We start from the raw sequence: 25,772 nt of genomic DNA on the forward strand, positions 1-25,772 counted from the left end.
TTGAACAAGGAAAGACATTACTTGATTTTTAAGTGACTGTGTTACCCAGAAGGAATTTTGGAATTATGGATTCTAAATCTTTTGAAGTTTAGCCTTGATTCATAAAGCCAAACCAAAGTAATGTCATGACTAATATAATAGTACATTTATATAAAGCAGATTACTTGACTATGAGATAATATGGTCAGTTCTATATCAATATTAGATACAAAAAGTGTATCCAGGCTATTGGCTTATTAAAAGCTCTCACTAATTGTCAATCTTCATTTTAGATACTATACATTAACTTAGTGAGAGAAGTAATACTAGAAAGTAGAGAGTTTCAGGGAGCAACTCAGGGGCCTAACATGTCTTTAATGTGGTTATATTCTCTACTTGATGGATCTCTCTCATCTAGTTCTCCACATATTGTTATTAAAAATAGCAAACATTTGTTAAATATTTACTGTGTTCAGGACTTTACATGTATTAAATTCCCTTTTGGTTGTTACTGCTATTAATTCCAACTTAAGGGTGAGAGACCCAAGGCACAGTGAGGCTGATGGACTTGTCCAGGGTGACAGGCCCAAGTGTGGGGCAGGTCTCTGAACACAGGTCTCTATTTGCTCCTGTTGAAACCTAGGAGGTTTTGCTAACGGCATACAGAATGGGTTTTAAATTTTAAAGGGACTGTTAAATTTCTGACAGCTATTCAGACCATTGAACGCTTTATCTTTTTAAATGTGTTCTTTCTTTGGAAATTAGTTATCATCTTATAGATTCTTACCCAAGGAGAACATTTATGATTATCATCAGCATAACTAGAGATGATGCATGAAATGTGCTTCTCTTCATTCGTAATGTAGTGGAAGAGTTTTAAATTTTAAATTGTACTCCTAGCCTAGAAGATTTATAATGTAATGGATTAGGAATTTACTGGGTGTCCCTTATGTGATGGAACACTCTAGTTTGGGTCCCAGGGATGTGATAAGGAGGAAACATGAACTGTTCTTCCAAGTAGGTGCATATTCATTCTTGCTGACTTTATAGGCTCTTGCCTTGGGTCACAACAAAGGTTAGATCATACCACAAAGCATGCATCATGCTTGTGTAGCCTCCTTTCCCATTGTTTTTTCAAGGGTTGACATGAAAAACATGTCTGCCTGTTCTCTAAAAGCTCCTTGGGGATATTGTCTGACATGTTTCCTTATTGTTCCTAAAGCTGGCTCTATTTTAAAGATAATTCACAGACTTTTGCATTTGTGTCATTCCCCCCAAATAAACCAATGTGCTTCCTTTATCAGACGAAAGCTGTTGATTTTCTTCTTTGCCTTGGCCAGGAAGATCAAGGCCCAATTAGTGTATACTAGTGTATGCTAGAATTGTTTCATTGCTCTGTTAGGGCTTTTTTGTGAGTTAACCAAAATGGTTTAGGATCTGGTGAAATTGCTAGACTCAACACAGTATTTGCAATATAATTTCAAGAGATTCTTGCATCCTATGAAACATATCCTGGACCCTTAGAATTAAGAATCCCTGCTTTTGATCTTTTTACATCCTTATTTCAATCATTCCGTACATCTGAATGTATTTTGCTAAGTTTCCTTGACTTTTAGGCTATATGTAAATGATAAATACATTGTTTTCAGAGATCTTTAGGTGCTGAGCACTTACCCTCTATGTATTTGGCAGTGAGGCCATAGGAAATGTTTTTGTTTATCACAGGAGGAACTTTTTTGGTTCTCATGATAATGAAGCAGATAAATGGCTGTAGAGTTTTTATCTTACGATTTTCCAGAAAAAGCAACCTGGAGATTGTGTGTGTGTGTGTGTGTGCGTATGTGTGCGTGTGTGTGCGTGCGCACTTGGTAGAAATACCAGGGCCTAAAGATGGAGGTTTTGTGCACTGAGCACAATTGTGAATGGATATTCAGTAAAGTTATGACATTTTTACATCTCTTCGCAGTGGTTCTTGGTGAAGTCTCTTCATGGAAGTTGTGAAAAGGCTTTGGGAATTGTCTCTGGGGCTGCAGTTTTAAAATCTGGTTCCCAAATGAGGGAAGAGCCTTCTCTCTTTGGGTGGTGGTAGAGCCATTGGCCCCTGCCTTCAGGATTGTTGTTCACAGGTGCTCCTTCATGTTGGAGGTCCTAAGATGGAGGATGGGCTAGCTTTGCTCTTGGCCTCCGTGTTTAAAGGGAGGGTATATTCACTTGGTGGGCTTTGCAGGAAAGCCTGTTTCATTGTACTTGCCTTTGGAGATGTCTTGCTCTTTAACGTCTCCTTCAGATTGAGTTTCAGGGAGGCTCAGCATCTGTCCCTTAGAAGTGTTCCCAAAACATTGGCTAGTGAGGAGGAACTCATGCTAAGGGGAGATGTGGGAATAGCTGTGATTTTCACCTCTTTTTCCCTTCTTTCTTTGTGAAAGACAATTTGTAGTACATTTTGTCTCTCTAAGGGAGACTCGAGTACCCAGCTGGTTAGATATATTTAAAGAAAGAAAAAAAAAATCTCTTCACACAGACCTTGAAGAATTCTATTATAAATCTGAGTGGGAACCTGAGAATGCTGTGGCATACAGGCAAAACTAATTAAAATAACTGATAAAGAAATCAGATGTAGCTTTACACGGGATTTTCAAGATTAAAATGTACGAGAATTATGTTAATGAGCTCTGCTTTTAACTCTGTAAAGGATAGGAACTCATTCCTTTGTGCAACTTGAAACTACTGTCACCTGTGCCCTCTAGTGCATACTGGATGAGTTAGTTTGACAGTAAAATTCTGTATTGTGCTTCCTGCCTCTGCCCTAATTCTGCTGAGGTTCCTGGTATAAGAATTCCCTTAGCCTCTCTGATCCTCTCATCCCTAGGTGTTTATTCCTACCTGTCTGGTCCTGTTGTACTGCTCCTGGCCTGGAAAAGTAGTAGGGTCATCCTGGCAAGTACAGCGACCTGTGGCAGTCAATTCTCAAGGCCAGGGCAGTTTCTGCCCCCAGTGCTGCCGAGGCAAAGCATCCTGTCCTGAGGATGTTTATGCCAAACAAGGGAGACTAGTTAAAAATCTTCCCTCCCTTTCCCCTATCCATACTTACTGAGCTGGTGTCTGGGATAGAGTGGGTCATGTAGGGATCCTAGAGACCCCAGCATGGTCAGCACCTGTGGACCTCCGTCCCAGGAGTGGTGTGCAAGGTACTGCTAGGATCTACCCCAATAGATCCCTGAGGTAGAGGCCAAGTTACTGTTTGCTGGATATAGGCAATTGAGTACCTTTTTGAAGTTCCCCAGGCTGTGGTGGAACACAGGGGAGGGTGGGGGATGGCGGCCAGCCTTAGGCCCTGTGAGCCCCACAGACAGCTGTTTGTCCACTTGCTAAGGCTTGTGACAGAGCAGCTTCTTACTGCATGACTGCTGTTTACTGGCGTGGTGGCTTTTTAGGCAGCCCTCCTCTCCCCGCCTTACTTCCTAGCCTAGTTTTGCCTGTCTCCGAATGAAGACAGGTGATGATTAGCTGCCCTTTTTCCAACTGGCACATTTGGCATTATAGAGAACATGGTACAAAACAACTGTTCATTTAAGGTTTCTATATCTGTCATAAATGAGTTTTCAAGTTTCACATGTCAAAATTGATAGGTTACCAAGGAAAAGCTTTGGAAAAAAAAGAAAGACATTGGCTGTTTACAGTATACACAATTTTAATAACAAAACTTCCCTGTACACTGCACTTGGTTACCGCCCCCCCCCCCCCCCCCCCCCCGCCCCAGTATAATCGTATTTTCTTCCCACCCTCCCAACCCACTTGACCACCTCCCACCCCCACCCCACCCACCCAGATGGCTTAGGGTGATTGAACACAATAGGTTTGGACTGTACTTTCAGTTTCCAGTTTCAGTGTTGATAGGAATGTTCATCAAACATTCCATAGATCAGGCTTTTTAAAAATTACCAAGGAAGAATAGATTAATTGAAGGAGTAGCAGACATTTCCAAATGTCTGCAATAGCAGTATGAAAGCTTAAACAGTCATTTACTATTCGTTTTTTGCCTTAAATTATTTAAGTACTACGAGTTTGCTCTAGGTTAGGAACAGAAATATTTAATTATCTGTGGATGGCCTTATCACTTTTATCTTCTGTCTTATTCTGGTTGAAGCAGTTTAACCAATAAGATATGAAAAGCATGTCCCAAAACAGATTTTTGAGACCAGTCTGTCACTGTATTGCTTTATTAGGAAAATGATCATATAAGTCATCTTCTAAAAATAATATTTCAAAATTTCATACTGATATCCACACTTTGGAGAGAACAGGACATTTATAGCTCCCCCCTCATAGTTGCGTAGGAAGTATGCCTTAAGAAAATATGCCTGTTTTGAATTTTAGGATTAAGACCTAGTGCTACATAGGGTTCATTTTTATTGGAAAGAGTCTAGCTCTTGGTGACTAGCATTAGAATAAGCAGATGGATTTTAATAATTAGTGGAGTGGGAAAGTTCAATCAATTCCATTCAATGAATTGGTACAGAAATTAACTTAGGCACATTAAGAAATTACATATGTTAGTGCAGATTTTTGGCTTAAAAAATTAGTATCTTTGCTATTTGATGTTGGCAGTGGGTATTCTCTGAGTTGTGTATGGATTTGCAAATTTATCCGCTCACTCGCATTTCAGAAAGGTGATTGAAATCCCTGGCAAGCTACAGAAATGAATATAAATGATTCCAAACTAGCTCTTGGTTACTAGGTGGGTACAGTATCATAGCCTTTGTTAGCTTGCTTTTTCCAGAGAGATTTAATTATTTTTCTGTTTTTTAAGTGGTTATTTTCCTCTAATCTTGAAAGTGAAGAAAGGGAGAGGGGGCGTTGAAGAGGATAAAACGACAGCAAAAAACAAAAGGCCTAAGATGATATTACCAGGGTCTGCAGTGTAGCTGTGATGCTCTTCTACCCGAGCCGGTTGGTAAAGAGAGCACATGTGACTAACAGCCTCATCTTCAAACCTGTGCTGATACCAAAACACAAATAGACCAAAATTAAAAGAAATTCTGCCTTCTATAGGCAATTGAAAAGGGACGTTTGCGCTTTAAATGGAAAAGGAAAATGCTGTTTGGCACTGTTATTTACTTTTCTCAGAGAGCATTGCCCAAAAAATGAAGGGCCAAAAAAAATCTGTTAATTTTCAACTGAAAAGTATGCCTTGGTGGCCTTGGCTATGCTGTTCCCCTGAATTACTAAATGGCTTGCTTTTCCAATTTTCTTTCCTACATACATTAAGGATTTTGCCAATTGACGGTCCATTTCACTAACTGTAATCTTTAGGATTAATGTGGGGACTCCCAGCCGCTATTTCTCACCCTTCTGCTCACAGTTTCAATGAATTTTGGGTTGTGGTTGAAATGATGGAAACTACTTGTCTGCTATCCTCCAGGGCTAGTGGAATCTTGTGTGTCTAGGACACAGTTGTATTGTGATAAAGTTGTTCTCTGACAAATGGCCATGGTTACCCTGATAAATGGGTTGGTAAATTTTAGCTTGTGGAGCTCTCATTTGTAATGGGCCTTCTGATCCAGCCCTTCTGTAAGGAAGCTGTGAGACGTGCTCTATGCCGTAAAATCAGCTTCTGTCCTTGCCCAGGCAGGCCTAGTGTGTGGTTTAACAAGAGGTGAAATGCTCACTGCTCAGGATCAGCTGAGATGGGCTGAGACTTTGCCAAACTAATCTACCCACCTTAAAAATTGTAGAGAGCACATTCTTACCATAATTTGTGATCTTGTCTGCTTTTTACTGAGACACATTTTCTTTGAAACGTAGGTAGACATCCCTCTCTTAGTATTAAATGTCACGGATTAAACTGTAATCTTAACATGTTTCAATTCAATCCTGGGAAGAAATATGCCTTGAATGAAGGATATCATTTTAAGTAAAAGATAACTTTTTTTATGGTAGTGGTTTTCTCTAAGGATTTATGCCTTTTTTCTCATCAGCAAATGTCAGTTGTAAAAATGCGCATTCTTCTAAAATCAAGTCAGTAGTCTAATTTCATGGTTTTTGCTACTACATACATGGAACCTCATTTATGGAAAAATTCTGTGTCAATTGGTAACTTGCATCTAAATCCTAAATATGTCATAGTTTCTCCATAGAAATCATAATGGAAGAAACAAAGTACTTGTGGCTCTTTTCTACACGAAAAGTGTGTCATCGTTATCATTTTTTAATTACTGAACATTTATATTAATACCAGAGAACCTCCCCCCCTCCCCTTTCCAGCTGCAGGTCCCCGGGCCTTGCCCTGTTTGATGCAGATCAGGTATAGTTGCCCATTTGCTTGGCTGCCTTTTAACTTTGCTAACCTGTTTCAGCAAGAGTCATATTTCAAAATGCTGCCTTTCTCTTTCATCCCCTCACCTCCTTCGAGTTACCACTGTGTGGCTGCATAGGCATACATTGTGTTCTGCCATGAGAAGGTTTGCCTCAGATATGTGTTGTTCCCTTCACTTAGAAGGACCTGCTCTTACAGTAAGAATAGGTATCCATTAAAAGGTCAAAATTTAGCATATAATATTTATAAAGTGATTTTTTTCAAGGTTCCTTTAAAATATGTGCTAACAAGAATCAGTATTATGCCTGTTGCTAACCAGTTATTTTAAATTTGGCTCTTTGAGGCTTGAAGATCAGGAAAAGGCAGAAGAAAGAGGTTTAAACCCCTTTGTCAAGGCATCTTTGATCATGGCAGTTGAGGGAGAGATGGAGGTGGGGGGTGGAGGACAGGGGGAGAAAGAGAGAGACTGGGAGAGAGAGTGTATTTGTGTATGTGCTTTCAAACTAGAGTGAGCAGCTGGTCATAGGATTGCTAAATTGACTCAGTTTATCTCTTTTCTCTCCAAAATAATTTCTAAATCTTTTTTCACATATAAATGTATATATAGGATTTAGTAAACTAATTAGTAAAGTGATAATTTAACACTAGTTTAAAGTAAGTATCTAAATGCCACAAAAATCAACGTGTCTATTATAAGTCAAACTAGAGATATGAAACGAAGTCAGTGTAATTATTTAGTATTGATTTCATTGTAATGAGACCTTTTCACAATCACTTGGATTCATTGTTTAAATATATTAAAGAGTCCCTCAGCTTATTAGAATTACATAAAGGGTTCTGATTTCATGATATGGACTTTGATAATATCTATTAACCCAGGCAAAAACTCTAGAAGAAGAGTGTTTAATATTGACCAGTCTTCAGCATATGTGAAATTCTACTCCCCACGCTGGCAGTAAATAGTAGGTTTGAGTAAATGCCAAATTATCATACAAGAGAACTTTGCTAAGTCTCCTTTTAAGCAGCAAGCCAGTTGTGGTACTTGGGGTAGAGAGCAATGAGCAAACAAGTATTGATCCATATCTCTTTCTGCTCAGTAGCTTCTTTCCAAACTGTTTTCAGTAGAAAAAAATAGCATATGGAGACCTTAGTGTAAATGTTTACCCACGATAGTGTATAATTACATACATGAGATGTCTTATTTTGAAGTAAGCATTTTTAGACTTTCCAACAAGAGTGCACATTAATGTGAGCATCGCTTCATTTAACACTTAAAATATGGTTTCATTAAAAAAAAAATTAAAAATACTTCAACACGTCAGAAACCTAAGTCTCCACTTGGTTTGGAAAAATTAGCCTTAATGTCACCCACCATTGGTAAAAATTAGATATGTATTTAGCCCCTACTATGTAAAATAGGTTACTTATCTGATGTGATTTTTGATGATGGGTAGATATTATACTTCACATTCTTTGTATGGCAGCTGCTGACACTTGCACTGTCCATAACCATTAATGATGATGAAGGGTCCTTCATGGGTGGGTTCATATTCATTATATGGTCCTTGGTCTGACATGTTTGACATATGGAGTCGTGTTTGGGATCGGAGCTGCCTGTGGTTCTGAATCATTGAGCACTGCCTAATTCTTCTTAAAGTGGGAGGGCAGCACTTCCTGGAGATGAACACTATAAAAATAATAAAAAAGAAAGAAAACAATAAAGCCATTGTTCCTGTAATTACCCGCTGAGTGAAGATGGCATTGTCTGGTTCGGGAAAGTGTTCCTCAGTAGTAACTGCTATGCCCGCAGTAGTTGGGATTTCTTTGTCTCCCACATGGTAACTTGATGAGCTTATTCTTTTTGTATATTCAGTGGTTGGATCTTTATAAGTTGTAGCCATGGCGGTGACAGTGGTTGATAAATTCCAGCAGAGCTGAAATCCGTGGACTGCATCAAGTATATCCTCTCCTTGGGTGTGGTCGGGGCTGTGGCATAGGATGGAATGCTCCCACCGACCTTGGAAACTGCCCAGCCAGGAGGCCAAAGCACATATTCGAGGGCTGCATTCCCACAGATTGCCAGAGAGGCCAACGGTTGTGAGGGATCTCAGGGAGTTTAAGATCTTGGAATCAAGGCTGTTTAACTTGTTGTTATCCATGAGGAGTATTTTAAGATTAGGCATCGTTTCAAACACTGTCAGGTCGATGGCTTTTATTTCATTTCCAGTCAGGTCTAGCTTTTCTAAAGTGCCCCAGGTCCACTCCATCCCACATGTCAAGTTGCTAATTTTGTTCCATTGTAAGAAGAGCGTGTGCAGACTGCTTAGCCGTAGGAAATGAGCAAAATTGATCTTCGTCAGCTGGTTGTGCTCTAGGTGAAGCTCTCTCAGTTTGATTAATCCTGCAAATCCATTGCGAGCCAAACTTCGCAAACGGTTTGTGCTCAAATCCAGAAACTCCAGACTACGACAGTCCCAGAACAGGCGTACTGGGATAGTCCGCAGGGAGTTGGACCGTAAATGCAAGGTCTGTAGCTTCCGGAGGCCATAGAAGAGCTCTGGGTGCAGAGATGACAGCTGATTAAAAGACAGGTCCAAATTTTGCAGGTTAATCAGTTGGGTAAAAGTTGTGTTTGGTAAATAAAATATTTTGTTGGAACTTAAGATTAATTCCTTAAGTTTATATAGTCCTTGAAAAGCATCTTCTTTTACTGTTGATATTTGATTATGGTCTAAGTGGAGCCAGGTAAGTTGACTGAAGCTGGCAAATTGATCCCTTTCGAGCTCTGTGATGTGATTGTGCCTCAGGGACAGGCCCAGAGAGCCCTTGTCTGTGGTGTTTGGCACTGAGTGGAAGCCCTGAGAGTCACAGTAGAAGAGCAGCTTCTCACAGCGGCATTTGGGTGGACATGCCATACCCAGGGCAGGCAGCATTTTTAAAACCATACTCATTGCATATATTGCTGCCAGCATAGGGGCCCCTAATGGCCACTTGAAATGTAAGCCTGCAGAATATAATTTAAGGAAGACAAGAAGATAGGATATTTTTCAGCAGAGCGTATGGGCTGTTAAAACAACAACAACAACAACAACATAACATTATGGCAAAAGATTTCACTACATATAGCTTATTTTTCATTTGCTGCAGAAACACTAACCTTGTTAGTATGACTAGAACAAAACTTAAACCATTAAGAAAGAAGATAAAACACATCCTGTCATCAGCAATATATGTTTTTACCTAAACCTCAAAATCCAAAAATGTGACAGTGATCTCCCTCATAAAAATGTGAATTCAGTGGCTTATTATTTTAAAAGCGTTGATTCCTTGCTGACTGTACAAGGCACATAAATACATGGACTTACCCATTCTTCTGAGCACATTGGAGGCTGCATTCAGTCTTGGTTGTCAGACTCAACGCAGTGAGTCTGTAAAAGGCTCTAACATGCGGGAGCCTTTGACCAGTTTCCTGTTTTCTGTGTCCCAGGCTTTCCGAGTAAAATTGAATCCACCAGGGTGAGTTGTTTTTTCCTTAGGATATTCCTCTCGAAAGCATTGGTTTCATTTTCTGTAACCACTCTGATCCCCTAAATCAGTTTTGAATATAAGTTATTAATTTCGTCCTCCTCTAACTGCTCAGCTGGTTAATCAAAGCTTCAGCCTCTCCTTTTTGCAGCCATTAGTTCTCTCGGTCTTAACTTGTTGATGGCAGATGGGCGGCTTGTTGCAGAGAAGAGCTCCTGGAGCAGCATGAGTGCATTTACTGAAAAGCTTTTCCGAGAAACGGCACAAGAATGGATTTGCTTATGTGCTGCGACCACACAGAACTGTATATAGGCTGACGTCACCGGGTGACGTGTCTTTTGTTTGGGTTTTCCAGAAGCTTTACTGTTATAAAGCAGTGTGCTTTGTAACAGTATCGGGGTCGTTGTAAGACCCCTGATTATAATGAAGCGAGAAAGAAGAACTCCTGACTTAAAAACATGGTATTGCTTCAGTGTAGGAAGCAGCAGTGAGGCTGTAATAAAGGCTGCATTCAAGAAGACCCGTCTGAACAGTGAGTTGGGTTAGCAGAGTGATGATTTTTTAATGCTTGGGAGAGCCAGTGTTAGACTGCCGATTCTGCACAGAGAGATCATCTAAATGGGCAGGAGCCTGCACGATTTATGAAGTGCTGATTTAACAGCAGCCTCTGCCAGTGCCTGCTGCTCTGGTAGTTTGGAAAGCTACTCAATCACCTTGCTGTCATGATTGGTTAAAATAGAAGTATGACTATGATTTGCTTCAAATGTGTTGGTAAACTAGCTAAGTGGGCTTTGCTTCTTTGTCATTAAGAGTTTAACATCATAAACCAAGAATAAAGGGCAAAAAAAAAAGGTTGGAAAACAAAGCATTTGGTTATTTTGCTCTTTGAGAATTTCAGGAGAAAGCTAATTAAAAAGATTCTCCTCTGTCTTATTTTATATAATAGTGTTTTATCACAGTGCTAATTGAAAAATAATGCTGAGTTGATCTTTGGATGTCTTAGTAGGAGAAAAGGGTAGGTTGATACAGTCATTTAATATTGCATGCCCTAAGTGTTAACAGTGGAATAGAAATGATTTAGGACAAGTGGTATAGCATGGCTGGATTCTGACATGGTCCCTTGTATTTACCTCAGAATTTCACCTACTTCTTCGGCTAAAAGCCTCTACTGATCTGGGATTGGGGCTTTGTGACCCTCAAACAATAGAGCATTTGCACACTCAATAGTGCCTACTGGCACACTTAAGAACTGACTTTGAGTCTCATACTAACTGTTGTTGAAATCTCTCTAGGGAATACAAAAGGTCACTCATACCCTGGAATAGGATTTTTGCTTTGGCTGTTTTTACTTGACCTAACACCATCTTCTCCCTGTCGAATAGTATCACTTTTCAGAATTTGGTTATGACTGTACAGCTCCATGTTTACTACTGTATAAATGTAAAAGATATTTCTACTGTGAATCAGGGTCATATTTTCAGGCCTGACAAAGGTAAGGCCTTTTATACATCTGACATTATTGATTTGGCCTTCCAGGCCATTTCTCCCATATCATTGGCACTTATCCTTAGTAGGTCTTGTCTCAGACCTGAAGGCAGAAATCTGAAAACTACCCATTGTGTCTGTGAAACCAGAACATCATCAGTCTGTTGGCTTCCAGGGGCTTTATCACACTGGGCATGTGTAAGAAGTTATTGTCTCAAGGGGTATAGTTTCTGTGTTGGAGTGTGGTGCTAGAGTGAGGACTGGAAGACTCCAGGGTGCCTTCCTCAGGGCTCTGTGGAGACAGCAGCAGCTGCAGGTGTGTAGTTTGGCTCCTCCTAGAAGCAGACCCCAAGGTAGGATTAGAAGTATAAGAATTTTATTGAGGAAAATGCCTGGGATGTGTAAAGGGAGAGAGAAGACAGCAGGAATACACTTAGGTCTGGTAGAGTCTTAACAACCATGGGGCATGTCTGATACCTCTGAAAGGAGAAGACTGAAGGAAAGACTCTGTGGGCAGTGCAGTTCTAAGATAGCGTGCCCAAGCCAAAGTTAGCCATGAGTGGAATCCCTTTTTCTCAGGAACTAGTACTCCTACTGTATTCCTGCTTGCTGGTTAAGGAAGGGAAGGAGAGGTCCTGTTTTAGACTAAAAGGATGCCACTCCCCCAACTGACCTTGATCCTTTCCATAGTCTTTCTCTCTTATAGGCTAGAAGTTCTTAACCTGGGTCCATAGTTGGCTTATAGAATTTTGTTGCTTGTGCATTTTTCTGTGGATAAGGTTTAATCAAATTCTTACAGGGTCTGTGACCATAGGTTTCAGAGTGACCGTTCTGTAGGAACTTGCTCCCAAAACTTCCAACGAGGGGAGTCTGACAAGGGTGTTAATTTTTTTTTTTTTTTTTTTAAGGAAAAGAAGCCCTTGGGATACTGTAAATGCTCTTATTGAAGTCAGCCACTCTCTGATTAAAAAGAAACCTTTGCAAGGCAGGAGGAGCTGGATTAAATTCTCCCCTGAAGTAACAACTTTAGTTCCATGTGGAGAAAAGCATTATAACCAATTGGATTAGAGCAACCATGATTAGGAATGAGTTGTATGTGAAAATTTAGAGGGAAGAGCATTTCCTTCCCCTTAAACTCTTGGTTCCTTTCTGCTCTGTAGTCTGCTTAGCCTACTTCTTATATACCAACAAATGGAAAACCCTTAAATTACACTATCCCAATACTGCTGTAACAGATTTGTGGGCAAGGAAAATTGCGCAGAAAAGCACCAGTGCAATCAAGAGTAATTATTTTTTGATGCATCTGGAGAAGTGGGCAGTAATGCCTGCCGTATCACAGTACCCAGAGAGCACAATCCGTCTAGGTCACCAGCCGTCTTGACCACTTGCCCTGTCTTTGGGTTCAAAAGGTTTAGACTGTGGAATCAGAGAAGATGTGGTGTTTGTCTTAAAATTGGTTGAAGTACCATAGTTCCTATTGATGGAATTTTTTTTATCATTTTTTGATCTTTATCTTTCTTTAGCTAAAAGGACTAAAAAGAAACCCATGTTCTTTCTGAATTAAACTTTTTCTTGGTTTCATTTCACAACAGCTTTATTCTGCGTACATATGCCTTTGACTTAAAGTGGCAGTACAAACTCTGGAAGGTACTCTCCATATCATCTGTTTCAATGTTCACTGTTTTAGTTGTTCGTGACAAGGCAAAGGACAAGTAAAATCTAGCCCGCCTGTCCTCTCTGTAAATGGTTTTAAGCAAATTAAATGAGTCATGTGGCAGGGCTTAGGTGTTGTAGTTACCTGCATTACTCTACTTGATAGTTTGCTTTGAATATATATTGCTAATTAGGGACAAATATTTCCCCAGTTGGAGAAGCAGATGTATGGGTATATACATGAAATCTTCTAATTTGTGGTAGAGAGGGAGCTGGATTTTGCTTTATGCTAAAGAGTCAAATGTTTCTTAACTAATCATGCCCGACTCCAAAAATTTTAATACCCCAGCACCCAGAGGTGTGGTGGGGAAGCACAGAGGTGCTCTGGAGAAGTATGTTAAAATAAACCTTTTTGCTTCCAGTCTTCGTCATCGTTCCTTGGAGATCTCCTTATGATCATCAAAAAGCGATAGACATTTTTGGGGTGGAGACCCAAGATTTGTGGGTCTGAATATATCCCCTCCTAAGAACCTTTTAGGGTTCTTAGTTGGCAGCCACATACTTGGGCCTGTATTGTATCAATACCTGTATTAGAGTGAGTGGGTTTTACTAGCCTGTTTTTGGAGGCGGGAAAGAAAGAGGATGGGAGAAGATTCTGATAACTCCTAGAGTTGTTCACTGCTTTCAAACGTGTGTATTTGGAGACAAAGATTGACTGTTCTTTTAAACTATTTATTTATTTATTTGCTGTGTTGTGTCTTCATTGCTGTGTGCGGGCTTTCTCTAGTTGTGGCGAGCGGGAGCTACTCTTCGTTGCAGTGCGCGGGCTTCTCCTTGCGGTGGCTTCTCTTGTTGCGGAGCACAGGCTCTAGGCGCGTGGGCTTCAGTAGTTGTGGCGTGTGGACTCAGTAGTTGTGGCACACGGGCTTAGTTGCTCTGCGGCATGTGGGATCTTCCCGGACCAGAGCTTGAACCTGTGTCCCCTGCATTGGCAGGCGGATTCTTAACCACTGCGCCTCCAGGGAAGTCTGACTATTCTTTTAAATTTTTGATTTGCTCTTTAAAAACTACTGGGGTTTGGCACTAAACCGTTTGTTATCTTCCCAAGAACCAGAACTTATCTGACAGAGGCAGATAGAATATGTAAGGATTGATGGACTTACCAATCTGTCATGTTAGAGATGGGCTAAAGAGTAGTTGATTATCCCAGGTAGAGCCAGAGGATCTGAGAACATTTAAAATTCTAGGCTGTTAGAGTTTTGGAGAAATCACAGGGGACCACTGTTGAGTGTAAATAAGTATCTCTGTTGCTGGGATCTTTCCTTTCAAAAACCCTTTAAGAAGTAGACTGTCCACGTTAAGCCTACAGAATCCCTATTTTTGACCTCGTCCTTGCCCTCCATTAATTGTGATTTTTAAGTTCTTTTGTTATCTTTATTAAACATGACCGAGAAAGCAGTAGGAAGGAGTGATGGTTACACCAATGATGATGAGCTGTGTCCCTTTTGATGCTGTTACTTACAAAGTTTGGTTTTGGAGGCATGTGCTTTTTGGCAGTTGGTGGTATTGGTGGGGTGGCAGAACTAGGATCATGTGACAGCCTAATTCTGTTGTGCTAGCATTGTGTTCTGTGCCCAGGGCTAGAAAATTCAGCAGTAAATCTTGGGGTGATGCACCTTAGGTAAGGGAAGATTTTCCATAGAAGTTTGGGCAGAGGTACATTTAGACCACAAAGATCTTTTATTTCACCTATTGTAGATATGAAACCAACCCAAACCAAACAGAACTATCCTGAGGTCTTGATAAATGCGTAGACTGAAATTTATATTGCCAAGCCCTTTTCTTATTCTTGCTTGCCAGTGGCTTCATCGTGTTCATGTTTCCCCCATCCTCTGTGCATGGCAGGCTTCGTTTTTTATTCTGAAGTAGAGCCGAGTTTGCTTTTTTTCGTTTTGTTTTTAAAGATTTAAGTTTTTAAAATTTATTTTTGACTGTGTTGGGTCTTCGTTGCTGTGCACAGGCTTTCTCTAATCGTGGCGAGCAGGGGCTACTCTTCGTTGTGGTGCGTGGGCTTCTCCTTGCAGTGGCTTCTCTTGTTGCAGAGCACAGGTTCTAGGTGCGTGGGCTTCAGTAGTTGTGGTGTGCAGGCTCAGTAGTTGTAGCATGCAGGCTCAGTAGTTGTGGCTCACGGGCTTAGTTGCTCTGTGGCATGTGGGATCTTCCCGGACCAGGGCTTGAACCCATGTCCCCAGCACTGGCAGGCAGATTCTTAACCACTGCGCCACCAGGGAAGTCCCTACAGCCAAGTTTTGATTTGTTCTTCCTGTTTCTCCCTTTCTACATTTGAGTAACTCTCTATTTAGAGAGAGTTTCTATGTTTCCTCCTGCCTACATATATGGCCACAGGCTATAGAAAGCCATTTGCATAGGATAGGATTAAGAGTTAAGATACCCAATTATATTTACTTGAAGAATCTCTTAATTTTAGTGGTCTCTTTGACCCAATTGGCTAGATTTAAAAGGATGAATTTGCATGTATATTGGCTAGATGCTAGTAATCTTGGTTGCTGAAGCTTGGAAATGTCATTACTTTAGAACCCTCTTAGTGTGCTCTGGGATAGAGGGATGGCAACATGTGCTTAAGGCAAGCAAAATATTTGAACATGTGATATCATCAATGCAGAGAAAATCAATAACAAAAATTCAGCCCAAAGAGAACAAGATCACTTCTTATTAGGAATGGCTTATAGCAGCCTATCAGTATTAGAGCTACTGTTGAGGTATTGATCCCGTGTTCCTGGAAAGGGGCTTGCCAAGGCTTGAGCTCCCATGGGAGCTGATTCTGTTCCACTGTTTTTTGCATGTGGGTGGGTAGGGGGGTGGGGGTCTGTCTGTTCAATGGCTTCATAGTTTTTTTCCTGTGTGTGTTTGTGAGTGTGCATATGTACCTAATGGCTTCACAGCTTTACCCTTGCATGGCTATGCTGTAATTTATGGACATGTAGTTTCTTTTGAGGCTTTTGGCTTTTGCAGACAGTGTAAAATGAATATTCTTTTAATATCTTTGCATCCTTATGCAAGTTTATATAAAAGGTAAGTTCCTAACAGTAAATTGCTGGGTTATAGGAGTTGTTTTATTTAAAATTGATAGACATTGCCACATTGCCTTCCAAAGAATTTTAAACCATTTTATACTTCCCCCAGTAGTCAGTAAGTATGCACTAACCTCCTCCCCCCACCTTAACACCATATTAGAAGCTAGCAAACTTTAAAAATATCTGTGAATCTGATGGGTGAAAAATGTTCTCTTTGATGTGTTGTGAGTGAGATTTAGCATCATTTTGGATGTAGGTATATTTGCTCATTCCCACTTCCCACTCCTAAAATTGGTCATTTCCAATTACAAATCTTTCCTAAGGATTTGTAAGGCTTTTTTGCTTATTAAAGAAATTAATTTTGTTTGTGAAGTATTTTACAAAGATTTCTTCCAATTAGTCATTTGTTTTTTAAAGGTTTTATGGTCTTTGCTATATATACTTAATTTTAATGAATGGCAAAACTGATGAGAATCTTTCTTAGTATTAAAACACACACTTGCCATATTATGCTAAAGATCCAGTACCATTTGGTGAACATGAAATTTGTAGTATCTTTAGTAAACAGAGATTCCCTGTTAACCCGTTATCTTTAGCAGGGAAAAGAGGATCAGAGCCTTCAGAAAGTTATTATTATTATTTTTAAATCAGTGCAAAACCCAAAAACATTTCCTTGTTTATCACAAATCTTAGCCGGATTTTACCAGTTAACTGAGCATTTAAAAATCCTTCTTGGCGGGGGGCGGGTGGGGGAAATCCTTTGGGGACTTCCCTGGTGGCGCAGTGATGAAGAATCCGCCTGCCAGTGCAGGGGACACAGGTTCGAGCCCTGGTCCGGGAAGATCCCATGTGCCACGGAGCAGCTAAGCCCGTGCGCCACAACTACTGAGCCTGCGGTCTAGAGCCCACAAGTCACAACTACTGAGCCCATGTGCCGCAACTACTGAAGCCTGTGTGCCACAACTACTGGAGCCCGCTGCCTAGAGCCCGTGCTCCGCAACAAGAGAAGCCACCGCAATGAGAAGCCCGCGCACCGCAGTGAAGAGTAGCCCCTCTCGTCGCAACTAGAGAAAGCCCACGTGCAACAATGAAGACCCAATGCAGCCAAAAAATAAATTAAAAAAAATAAATTTATTTTTAAAAATCAACAGATTTTTAAAAATAAATAAATAAATAAATAGTCCTTAAATTGGATTTTACCCTCCTCTGCTACTCTCTCCAGCCTTACTCTAGATTACAAATAAAGTATTTGATAGACAGTATTTGAGATTATTTGAAAAGCCTTATATTTTCACTAATAAGAAAGCAGGAGACTGATAACTTGCCACGTAGATGACACACTGAGTCCTATGACTTTTAAACACGTCTCTAATTAGTCACTGGTTTCTCATTTTGTTCATGTCAACAGGTATCCCAGGGTGTGATTTGAGAATGGCTGTGAGAGGAAGCATGAGGTGCTGTGGAAGCAGCCCAGAGGGACACCTAACTGGAACTTAGGGTTGAGGGTGGCCACAGGAAACTTCTACAAGGAAGTGTGATATCTCATCCAAAGGGTGGGTAGGAGTTAGAAGAAGGGCAGGTAGAGTATTCCAGGTAGGTGAGAGAGAGCTTGGCATGTCTGAAGAATTTAAATGTGTGTGGATGGATCATAGCATGGAAGATAGCAGAGTGACCATGGTCAGTGAAGTAATGGCAATGGCTGGGCTCTAGCAGGGAGAGTGTGCAAAATTAGAAGAGAAGGAAGCCTCTGGCAGAAGAGTCCTGAAGAGACCATGTAGAACCTTCAAATTAGAGCACTTTTTCCCCTGGAAGTATTGTGGAAGTTTTCACTTTGTGTTTTTCCCTGGAAGCATTGTGTTTATTTTGTGCTGTTACTTTTTCAGGTTGAGTAGTCTTTTGTAGGAACCTTTGTCACATCATGTCTAGGGACTAAAATGTGCCTTGAGATGCCACCAGCAATGTGAGAGACATATTTCATCCCTTCCCAGCTGGGAAGAGTTGGAATGGAGTTAGAGAATGGAGAGGTGGTAGGGTATGGGCAAGGAATTGGTGGACGTATGTACCAACCACAGAACTGAGACCTAGTGTCATCTGTGGCAAAGGTATCGGTGGTTGAGAGCTGTGGATTTGTTTTAGGAGAATGCTTACTCTTTCTGAGGCAGGAGATAGTTCGTTGGAAGGAAAAAAAAAGTTTGTTCTTCCAGAGGTCACCACCAAAATGGGTAAAATCCTCCAGGAAATTCTAGTTCTTAATACTTAAAAAAAAAAATCTATTACAAACTTAAATGTAATTTCCTGTATGACTTTTACTTAACTGCTCTGACCCACTGTTATGTCATTCCGAACTCCTGTCAAGCCTGGCACAATACAGGGTCTTGCTGAATTAGGGGTTGCTCTGAATTATTTTATCTCAGATTAGAAACCCTCTGAGAGAAGGATTATGGCTAATCCTGCCTACTCCAGTGGATGCAGAGTGCTCAGTAAAGATTGTCTAAATAGATAGAAGTCTGTCCACACAGGAGGAAGGTGGAATGGCTTCTTCATGCTTCTCTTAAAGATTGGTTTTAAAAGCCCTTTCATTGTCTCAGCCAAAACTGTGTTGCTTAGAGGCAGTCCCAGCTAATAACCTTTGCCTCTCCTCAATTCAGCTGATATTTACTAGTTGAGGAGAAGCTTTATGTTGAAACCCCAAACATGCCATATCTTTTTCTTAGAAAGCCCTTTTGTCGCTGTGTAGCAGGGGCATACATATCAACATTGAGTGAGTCTGGGTGGTCTCTCTGCGTAGTGGAATAGAGTCTCTCAATTAGGTGGGAACCGAGAGTCACTTATTTTAAAGATTCATTGGGCAAATTTACTTTGGCCTAGCCAAAACTAGAAATACAAAATCATAACAGCCTTAATATCAAAGAGAAGTAAGATCTTGTTTTATAGATCAGCAAGCCTTCTACTTTCATCAAGCTCATTATTACGTTTGTAAGTGTGTGTACTCACCCCTATTATATTTTAAATTATTGAACCGTAAACTTGCTATTTGGACTGGTTTGTTTTTTTTTTTTTCTGTTTTTTTAAGGGATGCTTTGATTTAGAAGGTGGTCTGTCTAGTATAACCTGAAAACTTCAGTAAGTAACTGCTTCTGAACTGCTCCCTACTGATTAATGAGGCATAAGCCTCTATTTCCTACAGTAACAAGAAAGACAAATTGATTTTTAAGGTAGTTTGACAAAGAATTAACAGATTCATGTTGTGTGAATTTTGCTGTGTGAATGTAATTCCCTCAAAAGTCAAGTTTAAGGATTTGCTTTTATATAACTTTCTAAGTATTATAAATCCTTCTACCCAAATTGAGGACATTGCAGGGAATTAGGCTCTCATGAGGTTATTGAGCCCAACCTTTGGATTTCAGATAACAGATGTTTTCTGGAGTAAATGATCTATTAGAAACACCCCCAAAAATGTAGCTAGGTACAATGACAAATTTTACTAGGTTTACTTCAAAGTGAGTGCTTGAGTATCTAAGAAATGTACTGAGACCTTCCTGATTTAAGCATTAATTATGAGGTCAGTTTGATTTTTTTTTTAAATTCAGTTTTAGCCACCTTTACCTTAGATCCTGGTATTTTGATCTTTGAGATTGTCAGTAACTAATTATACTTGTCAAGTTCTCTTATGACTGATGGCCATGAATAAATCACAGTTTATTCCTACAGGTAGAAATGCTCATATTTTCTCAGTTTTTGTTGAGATTCTTTTTTTTTCCCCCTTAAACCCATTAATATTAGTGGATTACTTAACTTTATTGACAGTACAGTTGGAAGAAAAGGTAAGGGGTGTGACCCTGACCAGATTTGATAGGGACCATATCAATGTGTCAGTTATATTTCAACTTTTAATTTTAAGTCCTTTTTTGTCTCCTTTCTGTCTTCTGCTAAATAACCTGTATCCATCAATATTCCTTCTCTTTTCTTCTAATAGCCCAGAGTTGGAGGCAGAGGGACAAGTGTCATTGTCTCCATTTAACAGATGGGGGATAAGAGAGAGATTGAGTAACAAATGTACATTAAAAGGCACTCAGAAAGCATGTAACCACATCTCCCCATCCCCGGCTATTTATCTACTATGCTGACTTATGTACTGATGGCATATCCATACCAGAATGTCTTGAGGGCGACCATGGGTAGAGGAACAGTGGGTAAATTCCTTTGCCCATTTGTATCTCTTCTGTAATTACTATATGTTTTACAGAAAGAGCCACATTTGTTGACTGGGCATTTTGTAAGGAAAAACTTTTAATATATTTCGTAGTTTAACCTAGCTGATGTCTTACTAGGTATTTCTAAGCACATGGCTAGCTATCTCTACCTGGGATAACTACCTTTGTCCCTTTTCTTTCAAATACCATCCATTTTGATTCTGCTTAGAATGTTCCCCAATGCAAATGTCCACTCAGCCCCCTGACCTCTGAACAAATGCTGATTTACATACCTCTCTCAGAGTGGCTGATAGGTTCTTTTCTGTGCAATACAATTGCGTTAAGCTTAGCCTAGAATTTTAAGTAATCTTACAAAGCATACTTATTTGGCCTGTATAATATAATATATACTGTATATATATACTGTTAACAGTATATATTATAATATATACTGTTAACTGAAGTAATCTGACAAAGCATTCTTATTTGAGCTGTATAAAAATACGTTATTAACTCCTATCCATCATGGTACATCTTAGTTCTAAAACTTGTTGTTTCACATTGTTTCAGTGCCAGGTACCATCTTTCACATTTTGACATTCTTCATATCTCAGAGTTCTTCAAAATCAGGTATAACCTGTTCTTGCTTGCAGTTCTTGGAGAGCTGGTTCATTAATGAAATTGTTGTATGCTGAACCTTTTTTTTTTTTTAACATCTTTATTGGAGTATTATAATTGCTTTACAATGGTGTGTTAGTTTCTGCTTTATAACAAAGTGAGTCAGCTATACATACACATATATCCCTGTATCTCCTCCCTCTTGCGTCTCCCTCCCACCCTCCCTATCCCACCCCTCTAGGTGGTCACAAAGCCACCAAGCTGGTCTTCCTGTGCTATGCAGCTGCTTCCCACTAGCTATCTATTTTACATTTGGTAGTATATAATTAGTCCATGCCACTCTCTCACTTCGTCCCAGCTTACCCTTCCCCCCACGCTGTGTCCTCAAGTCCATTCTCTACATCTGCTTCTTTATTCCTGTACTGCCCATAGGTTCTTCATAACCATTTTTTTTTCCTTTAGATTCCATGTGTATGTGTTAGCATACGGTATTTGTTTTTCTCTTTCTGACTTACTTCACTCTGTAGGACAGACTCTAGGTCCATCCACCTCACTACAAATAACTCAATTTCGTTTCTTTTTATGGCTGAGTAATATTCCATTGTATATATGTGCCACATCGTCTTTATCTGTTCATCTGTCGATGGACACTTAGGTTGCTTCCATGTCCTGGCTATTGTAAATAGAGCTGCAATGAACATTGTGGTACATGACTCTTTTTGAATTATGGTTTTCTCAGGGTATATACCCAGTAGTGGGGTTGCTGGGTCATATGGTAGTTCTATTTGTAGTTTTTTAAGGAACCTCCATACTGTTCTCCATAGTGGCTGTATCAGTTTACATTCCCACCAACAGTTGTATGCTGAACCTTGAATTAAAGTATAAATTTAATTTTTCAAGCAGAACTTTAAGCAAAAGTCTCACCTCTTGGCTTCTCTTATTTTGGCAGAACTCCCTCAATTTCCATCATGAAATAATATGGAACCCCTAAGAGTTGTAAAATTAGGTTTTTATGAACAAAGCCACATGGTGCTCTCCCCAACCACCTGTATGTCCCAACTTGGGGCTAAAAAAATTGATTTTTCCATGTTGATCTGAGCTTAGTTATTGACTATCATTACATTTCCTTGTAAATTACTGCAATGTGCATCTCTTTCCTTGTTTTCCAGGCTGGACGTAAAGAAAGAAGTGATGCACTCAATTCTGCAATAGATAAAATGACCAAGAAGACCAGGGACTTGCGTAGGCAGGTAAGCTGGAAGAAGTGTTGATTGCTTTCCCAAGTTCTCAATTTTGTTGTTTTGGTTAAAATCCCAACAAATACTGGGCACATATTCTTTCTTGAGTTAACGGATGAATTTTCATAGAAAACTGACTTTGTTTTTTGCTAATAAGCTTCTAAATGGCTAATAAAATCTCTTGGGGACCTGGAATAATACAGTCCCACTGGAATGGACTGAATAAATTAGCTCTAGTGTGAAAAGGATGTTTAGGTAAGAAAATCAATTTAAAATGACTTGGGGATCTGTGAAAATACCCTGAAGGATCTTGTGATGTTAACTTACAAACAATAGAGACAGAAATTGAAGTTATTTATTTGACTTGCCCCATTCTGATTTTGATCCTTGATGGAAATGTGTTTCTAGTACAAATATGGTGGATATAGAGGTATTTGGGGCCGTCAGTTTTCTGAGTTAGTAAGTACAGAGGGTCTTTCTCTTCATTTAATGTTAAATAATCCTATTAACATTTTAGAATTAAATTGAGATTTAGTCTTTAAGAAAAAGTTGGATTGAATTTGTAAAACAGTGTATTAAGACTTAAAAAGAAGTTGTAGTAGTAATACAAACAATCTCCTGACTTAGTGGAGAAACATTTTATTGTTCATGTCTGATATAAAGCAGAATTAAAGATGGACTGTATCTATACATCTTCCTTTTGGTAAAGTAGTATCACAAATGGTTATAAAGATAACCTTTCAATTTTAAGGTTCATAGTGTGCTCACCCTGTTCAGATAAACCAGAAAGTGCTTTTTTTCTCCCTTCTCAGTTTTATTTAGCCAATCAGGCTGATTATATATATATTTCAAGGCTATGTGCCAATTCAATCTAGAGCTGTTTTCTGTTCAGTTTTTTATTATTCCTTTAAGATACAAGCTTTAGTTTTGTAATTCCCAAGAAAAAAAGGATTTTATTTTGAAAACTGAGATTCTGTTGCTGAAATGCTATAACTGTAGTATAAGCTGTTATCTCCACAATTGTGTTTCCTGTGTTGCAGATTATATAACTGCATGGCTTACATGAGGGGTCCTCATATAAGTGCAGCCAAACTGTCATGAGCTTCCATTAGATTTAAAAGTGCCAGAGAAAAAAAGCAATCTAGCTTCTTGGTAGAAATAAAATCAAATTTTTACAATTTAATTATTAGCTCCGCAAAGCTGTCATGGACCATGTTTCAGATTCATTTCTGGAAACCAACGTTCCACTTTTAGTATTGATTGAAGCTGCAAAGAATGGAAATGAGAAAGAAGTTAAAGAATATGCCCAAGTTTTCCGTGAACATGCCAACAAATTAATTGAGGTAAGTGTATTAGCAGTTTTATTAATTATGTGTAACTTGGTGGACTGTGGTGATTTTTAACCACAGTATTTAATCAGCAGAAAAATTTAGGGGCTCATCTAATGTACAATATGTGTAAGATGAAAGTCTTTCATTATTAACGTCTATCCAAAACTACCATTTTGGTCAGTTTACATTAATTACATACATAATTAAATATAGGTAGTCTTTATCCTGGAAACTTAACATCTCCACTTAGTGTTAATGCAAATAAAGATAGATCATGACATGCTTAAACTCAGAAGACCCTGTAGAAAGTAGTGGCTAGAAGCTGGAGCTTAGGAGTCATACTGCCTGGGCTTGCATCCTGGCAAATTACTGAACCCCTCTGAATTCCCATTTCTTACTGTAAAATGAAGATACTAATCATGCCTATCTAGGGATTATTTTGAGATCTCAAAGAGATGATGTATGTCAAGTGCTTAACCCTTTGCCTGAGACACAGACTTAGCTCCATCATCTTGTTTTAAAATTGTAGAAATTGGGAATTCCCAGGTGGTCCAGTGGTTAAGACTCTGCCCTTTCACTGCCGAGGGCGCAGGTTCAATCCCTGGTTGGGGAACTAAGGTCCCACAAGCCAGGTCACATGGCACAGCCAAAAAAAAAAAATTGAAGAAACTGAGCCCTAATGTGCTGCTAATTAGATATGTTTGAACAGTAGACATCTGTATGTTAGTGGTTGGTTTTTTTGGCGACAAGAAGAAAGAGTGAGTTGCTATTTAATTTCCAGATAAGTTAGGCTTGCCTCCTACCTTTTGATTACTGAAATTATGTTACTGTTTAATTGATTTCATTATTACTTTATTTCAAAAATTTGACACACTGTAAGCATATACCCAACTTATTTAATTTTGTAACCCTAATGTAAAACATCTAATATTTGGAAGAGATATTCCGTAGACCATTTGGTAAGTTGGTCATTATGTAAGAACAGAAAATGGGCCTTTTATGTATAATGTGTTTCTTGTACATTTGGATTTATAGTGACATTAGGCCAGGTTAGTACCATAAAAATATTCTAAGGAAAACATCAGATATCACATTAAATGTGTTACTAATTTTAAATCTAATTTTCTTTGAACATTAATCGTTACTGTCATCTCAATTAATTATGTGCAAAATACGTAGGTCAGTCTGCTATTCAAGTCACTGATTCTGGCATTTGGTTAGAAGACTTGCATTTTGTGTCTCCGTTAAGCATAATCTTTTCACAGTAGTCATATGACTGCATGAGGTGTAACCTCCAAATGTACAAAGATTGTCTTCACAAAGATTGTCTTCAGGAAGCCAACCTCCTGTAGGTAACCTACATCTTAGAAAGCGTGCCTGTGAGGCAGGAAGCAAGAACACTGCCAGCCCATGGCCTTGGGTAACAGGTAGCAGTAATGGCATGGGAAAGGGCATCTGAAAGAGTATGGCAGGCTGAACCTCACAGGGCAGCCCTTTTCTGTTCTACAGCTGGAGGGCTCTTTATAAGGACCTGCCGTACAGTCCTCAGCCTCTCCATCCAACAGAACTGACACTTGTTGAGCACCTGCTGTGTACCATGTATATGCAAATACAATGTACTTTCCACATTCTCAGGTAAGGAAACAGGCTTAGAGAGGTTAAGTAACTTGCATTCCTCCCACAATGAGGGCTGTGCCACTCAAGCCTACTGGCGTGGTGGACAGCCTTATGCCCAGTAAGAAGCACTAGATGGACCTGGTGGGTTTGGAGACCTTGCTCCAGGAACTTTGTCCATGCTTATACTTTTTATTTCATTCTGAGCTAACCAAGGGCCCCTTAATGTTTAGATTTTGATAGTCCCTGTCACAACTCACTTCTGACTCCTTTCTCACCTCTCTCCCCTCTCCATGCCCTCCACCCCCATCATCCCACACACATAATATATGTGTATTAAATAACACATGGCTTTTCATTGCTTGAGGCATAACCAAAGGCCTTGTAGTATCATTCTGCAAACATTTAAATTACATTTATGGTAATAGAGATCCTAGGGTATATAATTGCATGTGTGCATGGAAAGGAAATGAATTTTTAAAGTGTTTGTTATAGAAGCCTCAAATTCCTGATTCAAGGCAGAACTTCATTCTTCAATGACAAGCCTTCTCCTCCCCACACTAGTACTTTTGTATTATAATGAAACACTGAATTAGTGAGAGACTTGTTTTAAGCAAAGGTAAAATACTTTATTGTGATTATTTTGTTAATCTCCTGACATCTTCCTTTCTTTTTATTAGTTCCCCCTCTTAAGTGGAGTAAATTTCTGCAGGCCAACTTCGGTT

At 39.5% G+C, this 25,772-nt stretch overlaps 2 protein-coding genes across 2 annotated transcripts in view; one reads left to right on the plus strand and one right to left on the minus strand.

Moving 5' to 3' along the window:
* Positions 1–25,772, plus strand: part of CTNNA1 (catenin alpha 1) — a 186,074-nt gene that overhangs the window by 115,162 nt on the left and 45,140 nt on the right. Inside the window, exons 8-9 of the mRNA XM_068535961.1 lie at positions 22,034–22,114; positions 23,293–23,445. Coding sequence (XP_068392062.1) covers positions 22,034–22,114; positions 23,293–23,445 — 234 coding nt within the window. The remainder of the gene's footprint in view (positions 1–22,033; positions 22,115–23,292; positions 23,446–25,772) is intronic.
* On the minus strand, positions 7,583–10,001 carry LRRTM2 (leucine rich repeat transmembrane neuronal 2). The gene is made up of 2 exons (XM_068534488.1): positions 9,661–10,001; positions 7,583–9,299 (listed from the first exon to the last, which is right to left on the minus strand). Exons 1-2 carry the CDS (start codon positions 9,662–9,664, stop codon positions 7,753–7,755), a joined length of 1,551 nt encoding a protein of 516 aa, XP_068390589.1. The 5' UTR covers positions 9,665–10,001; the 3' UTR covers positions 7,583–7,752.

The sequence above is a fragment of the Eschrichtius robustus genome, chromosome 2 (genome assembly GCF_028021215.1).
Source record: "Eschrichtius robustus isolate mEscRob2 chromosome 2, mEscRob2.pri, whole genome shotgun sequence".
Lineage (NCBI taxonomy): Eukaryota > Metazoa > Chordata > Mammalia > Artiodactyla > Eschrichtiidae > Eschrichtius > Eschrichtius robustus.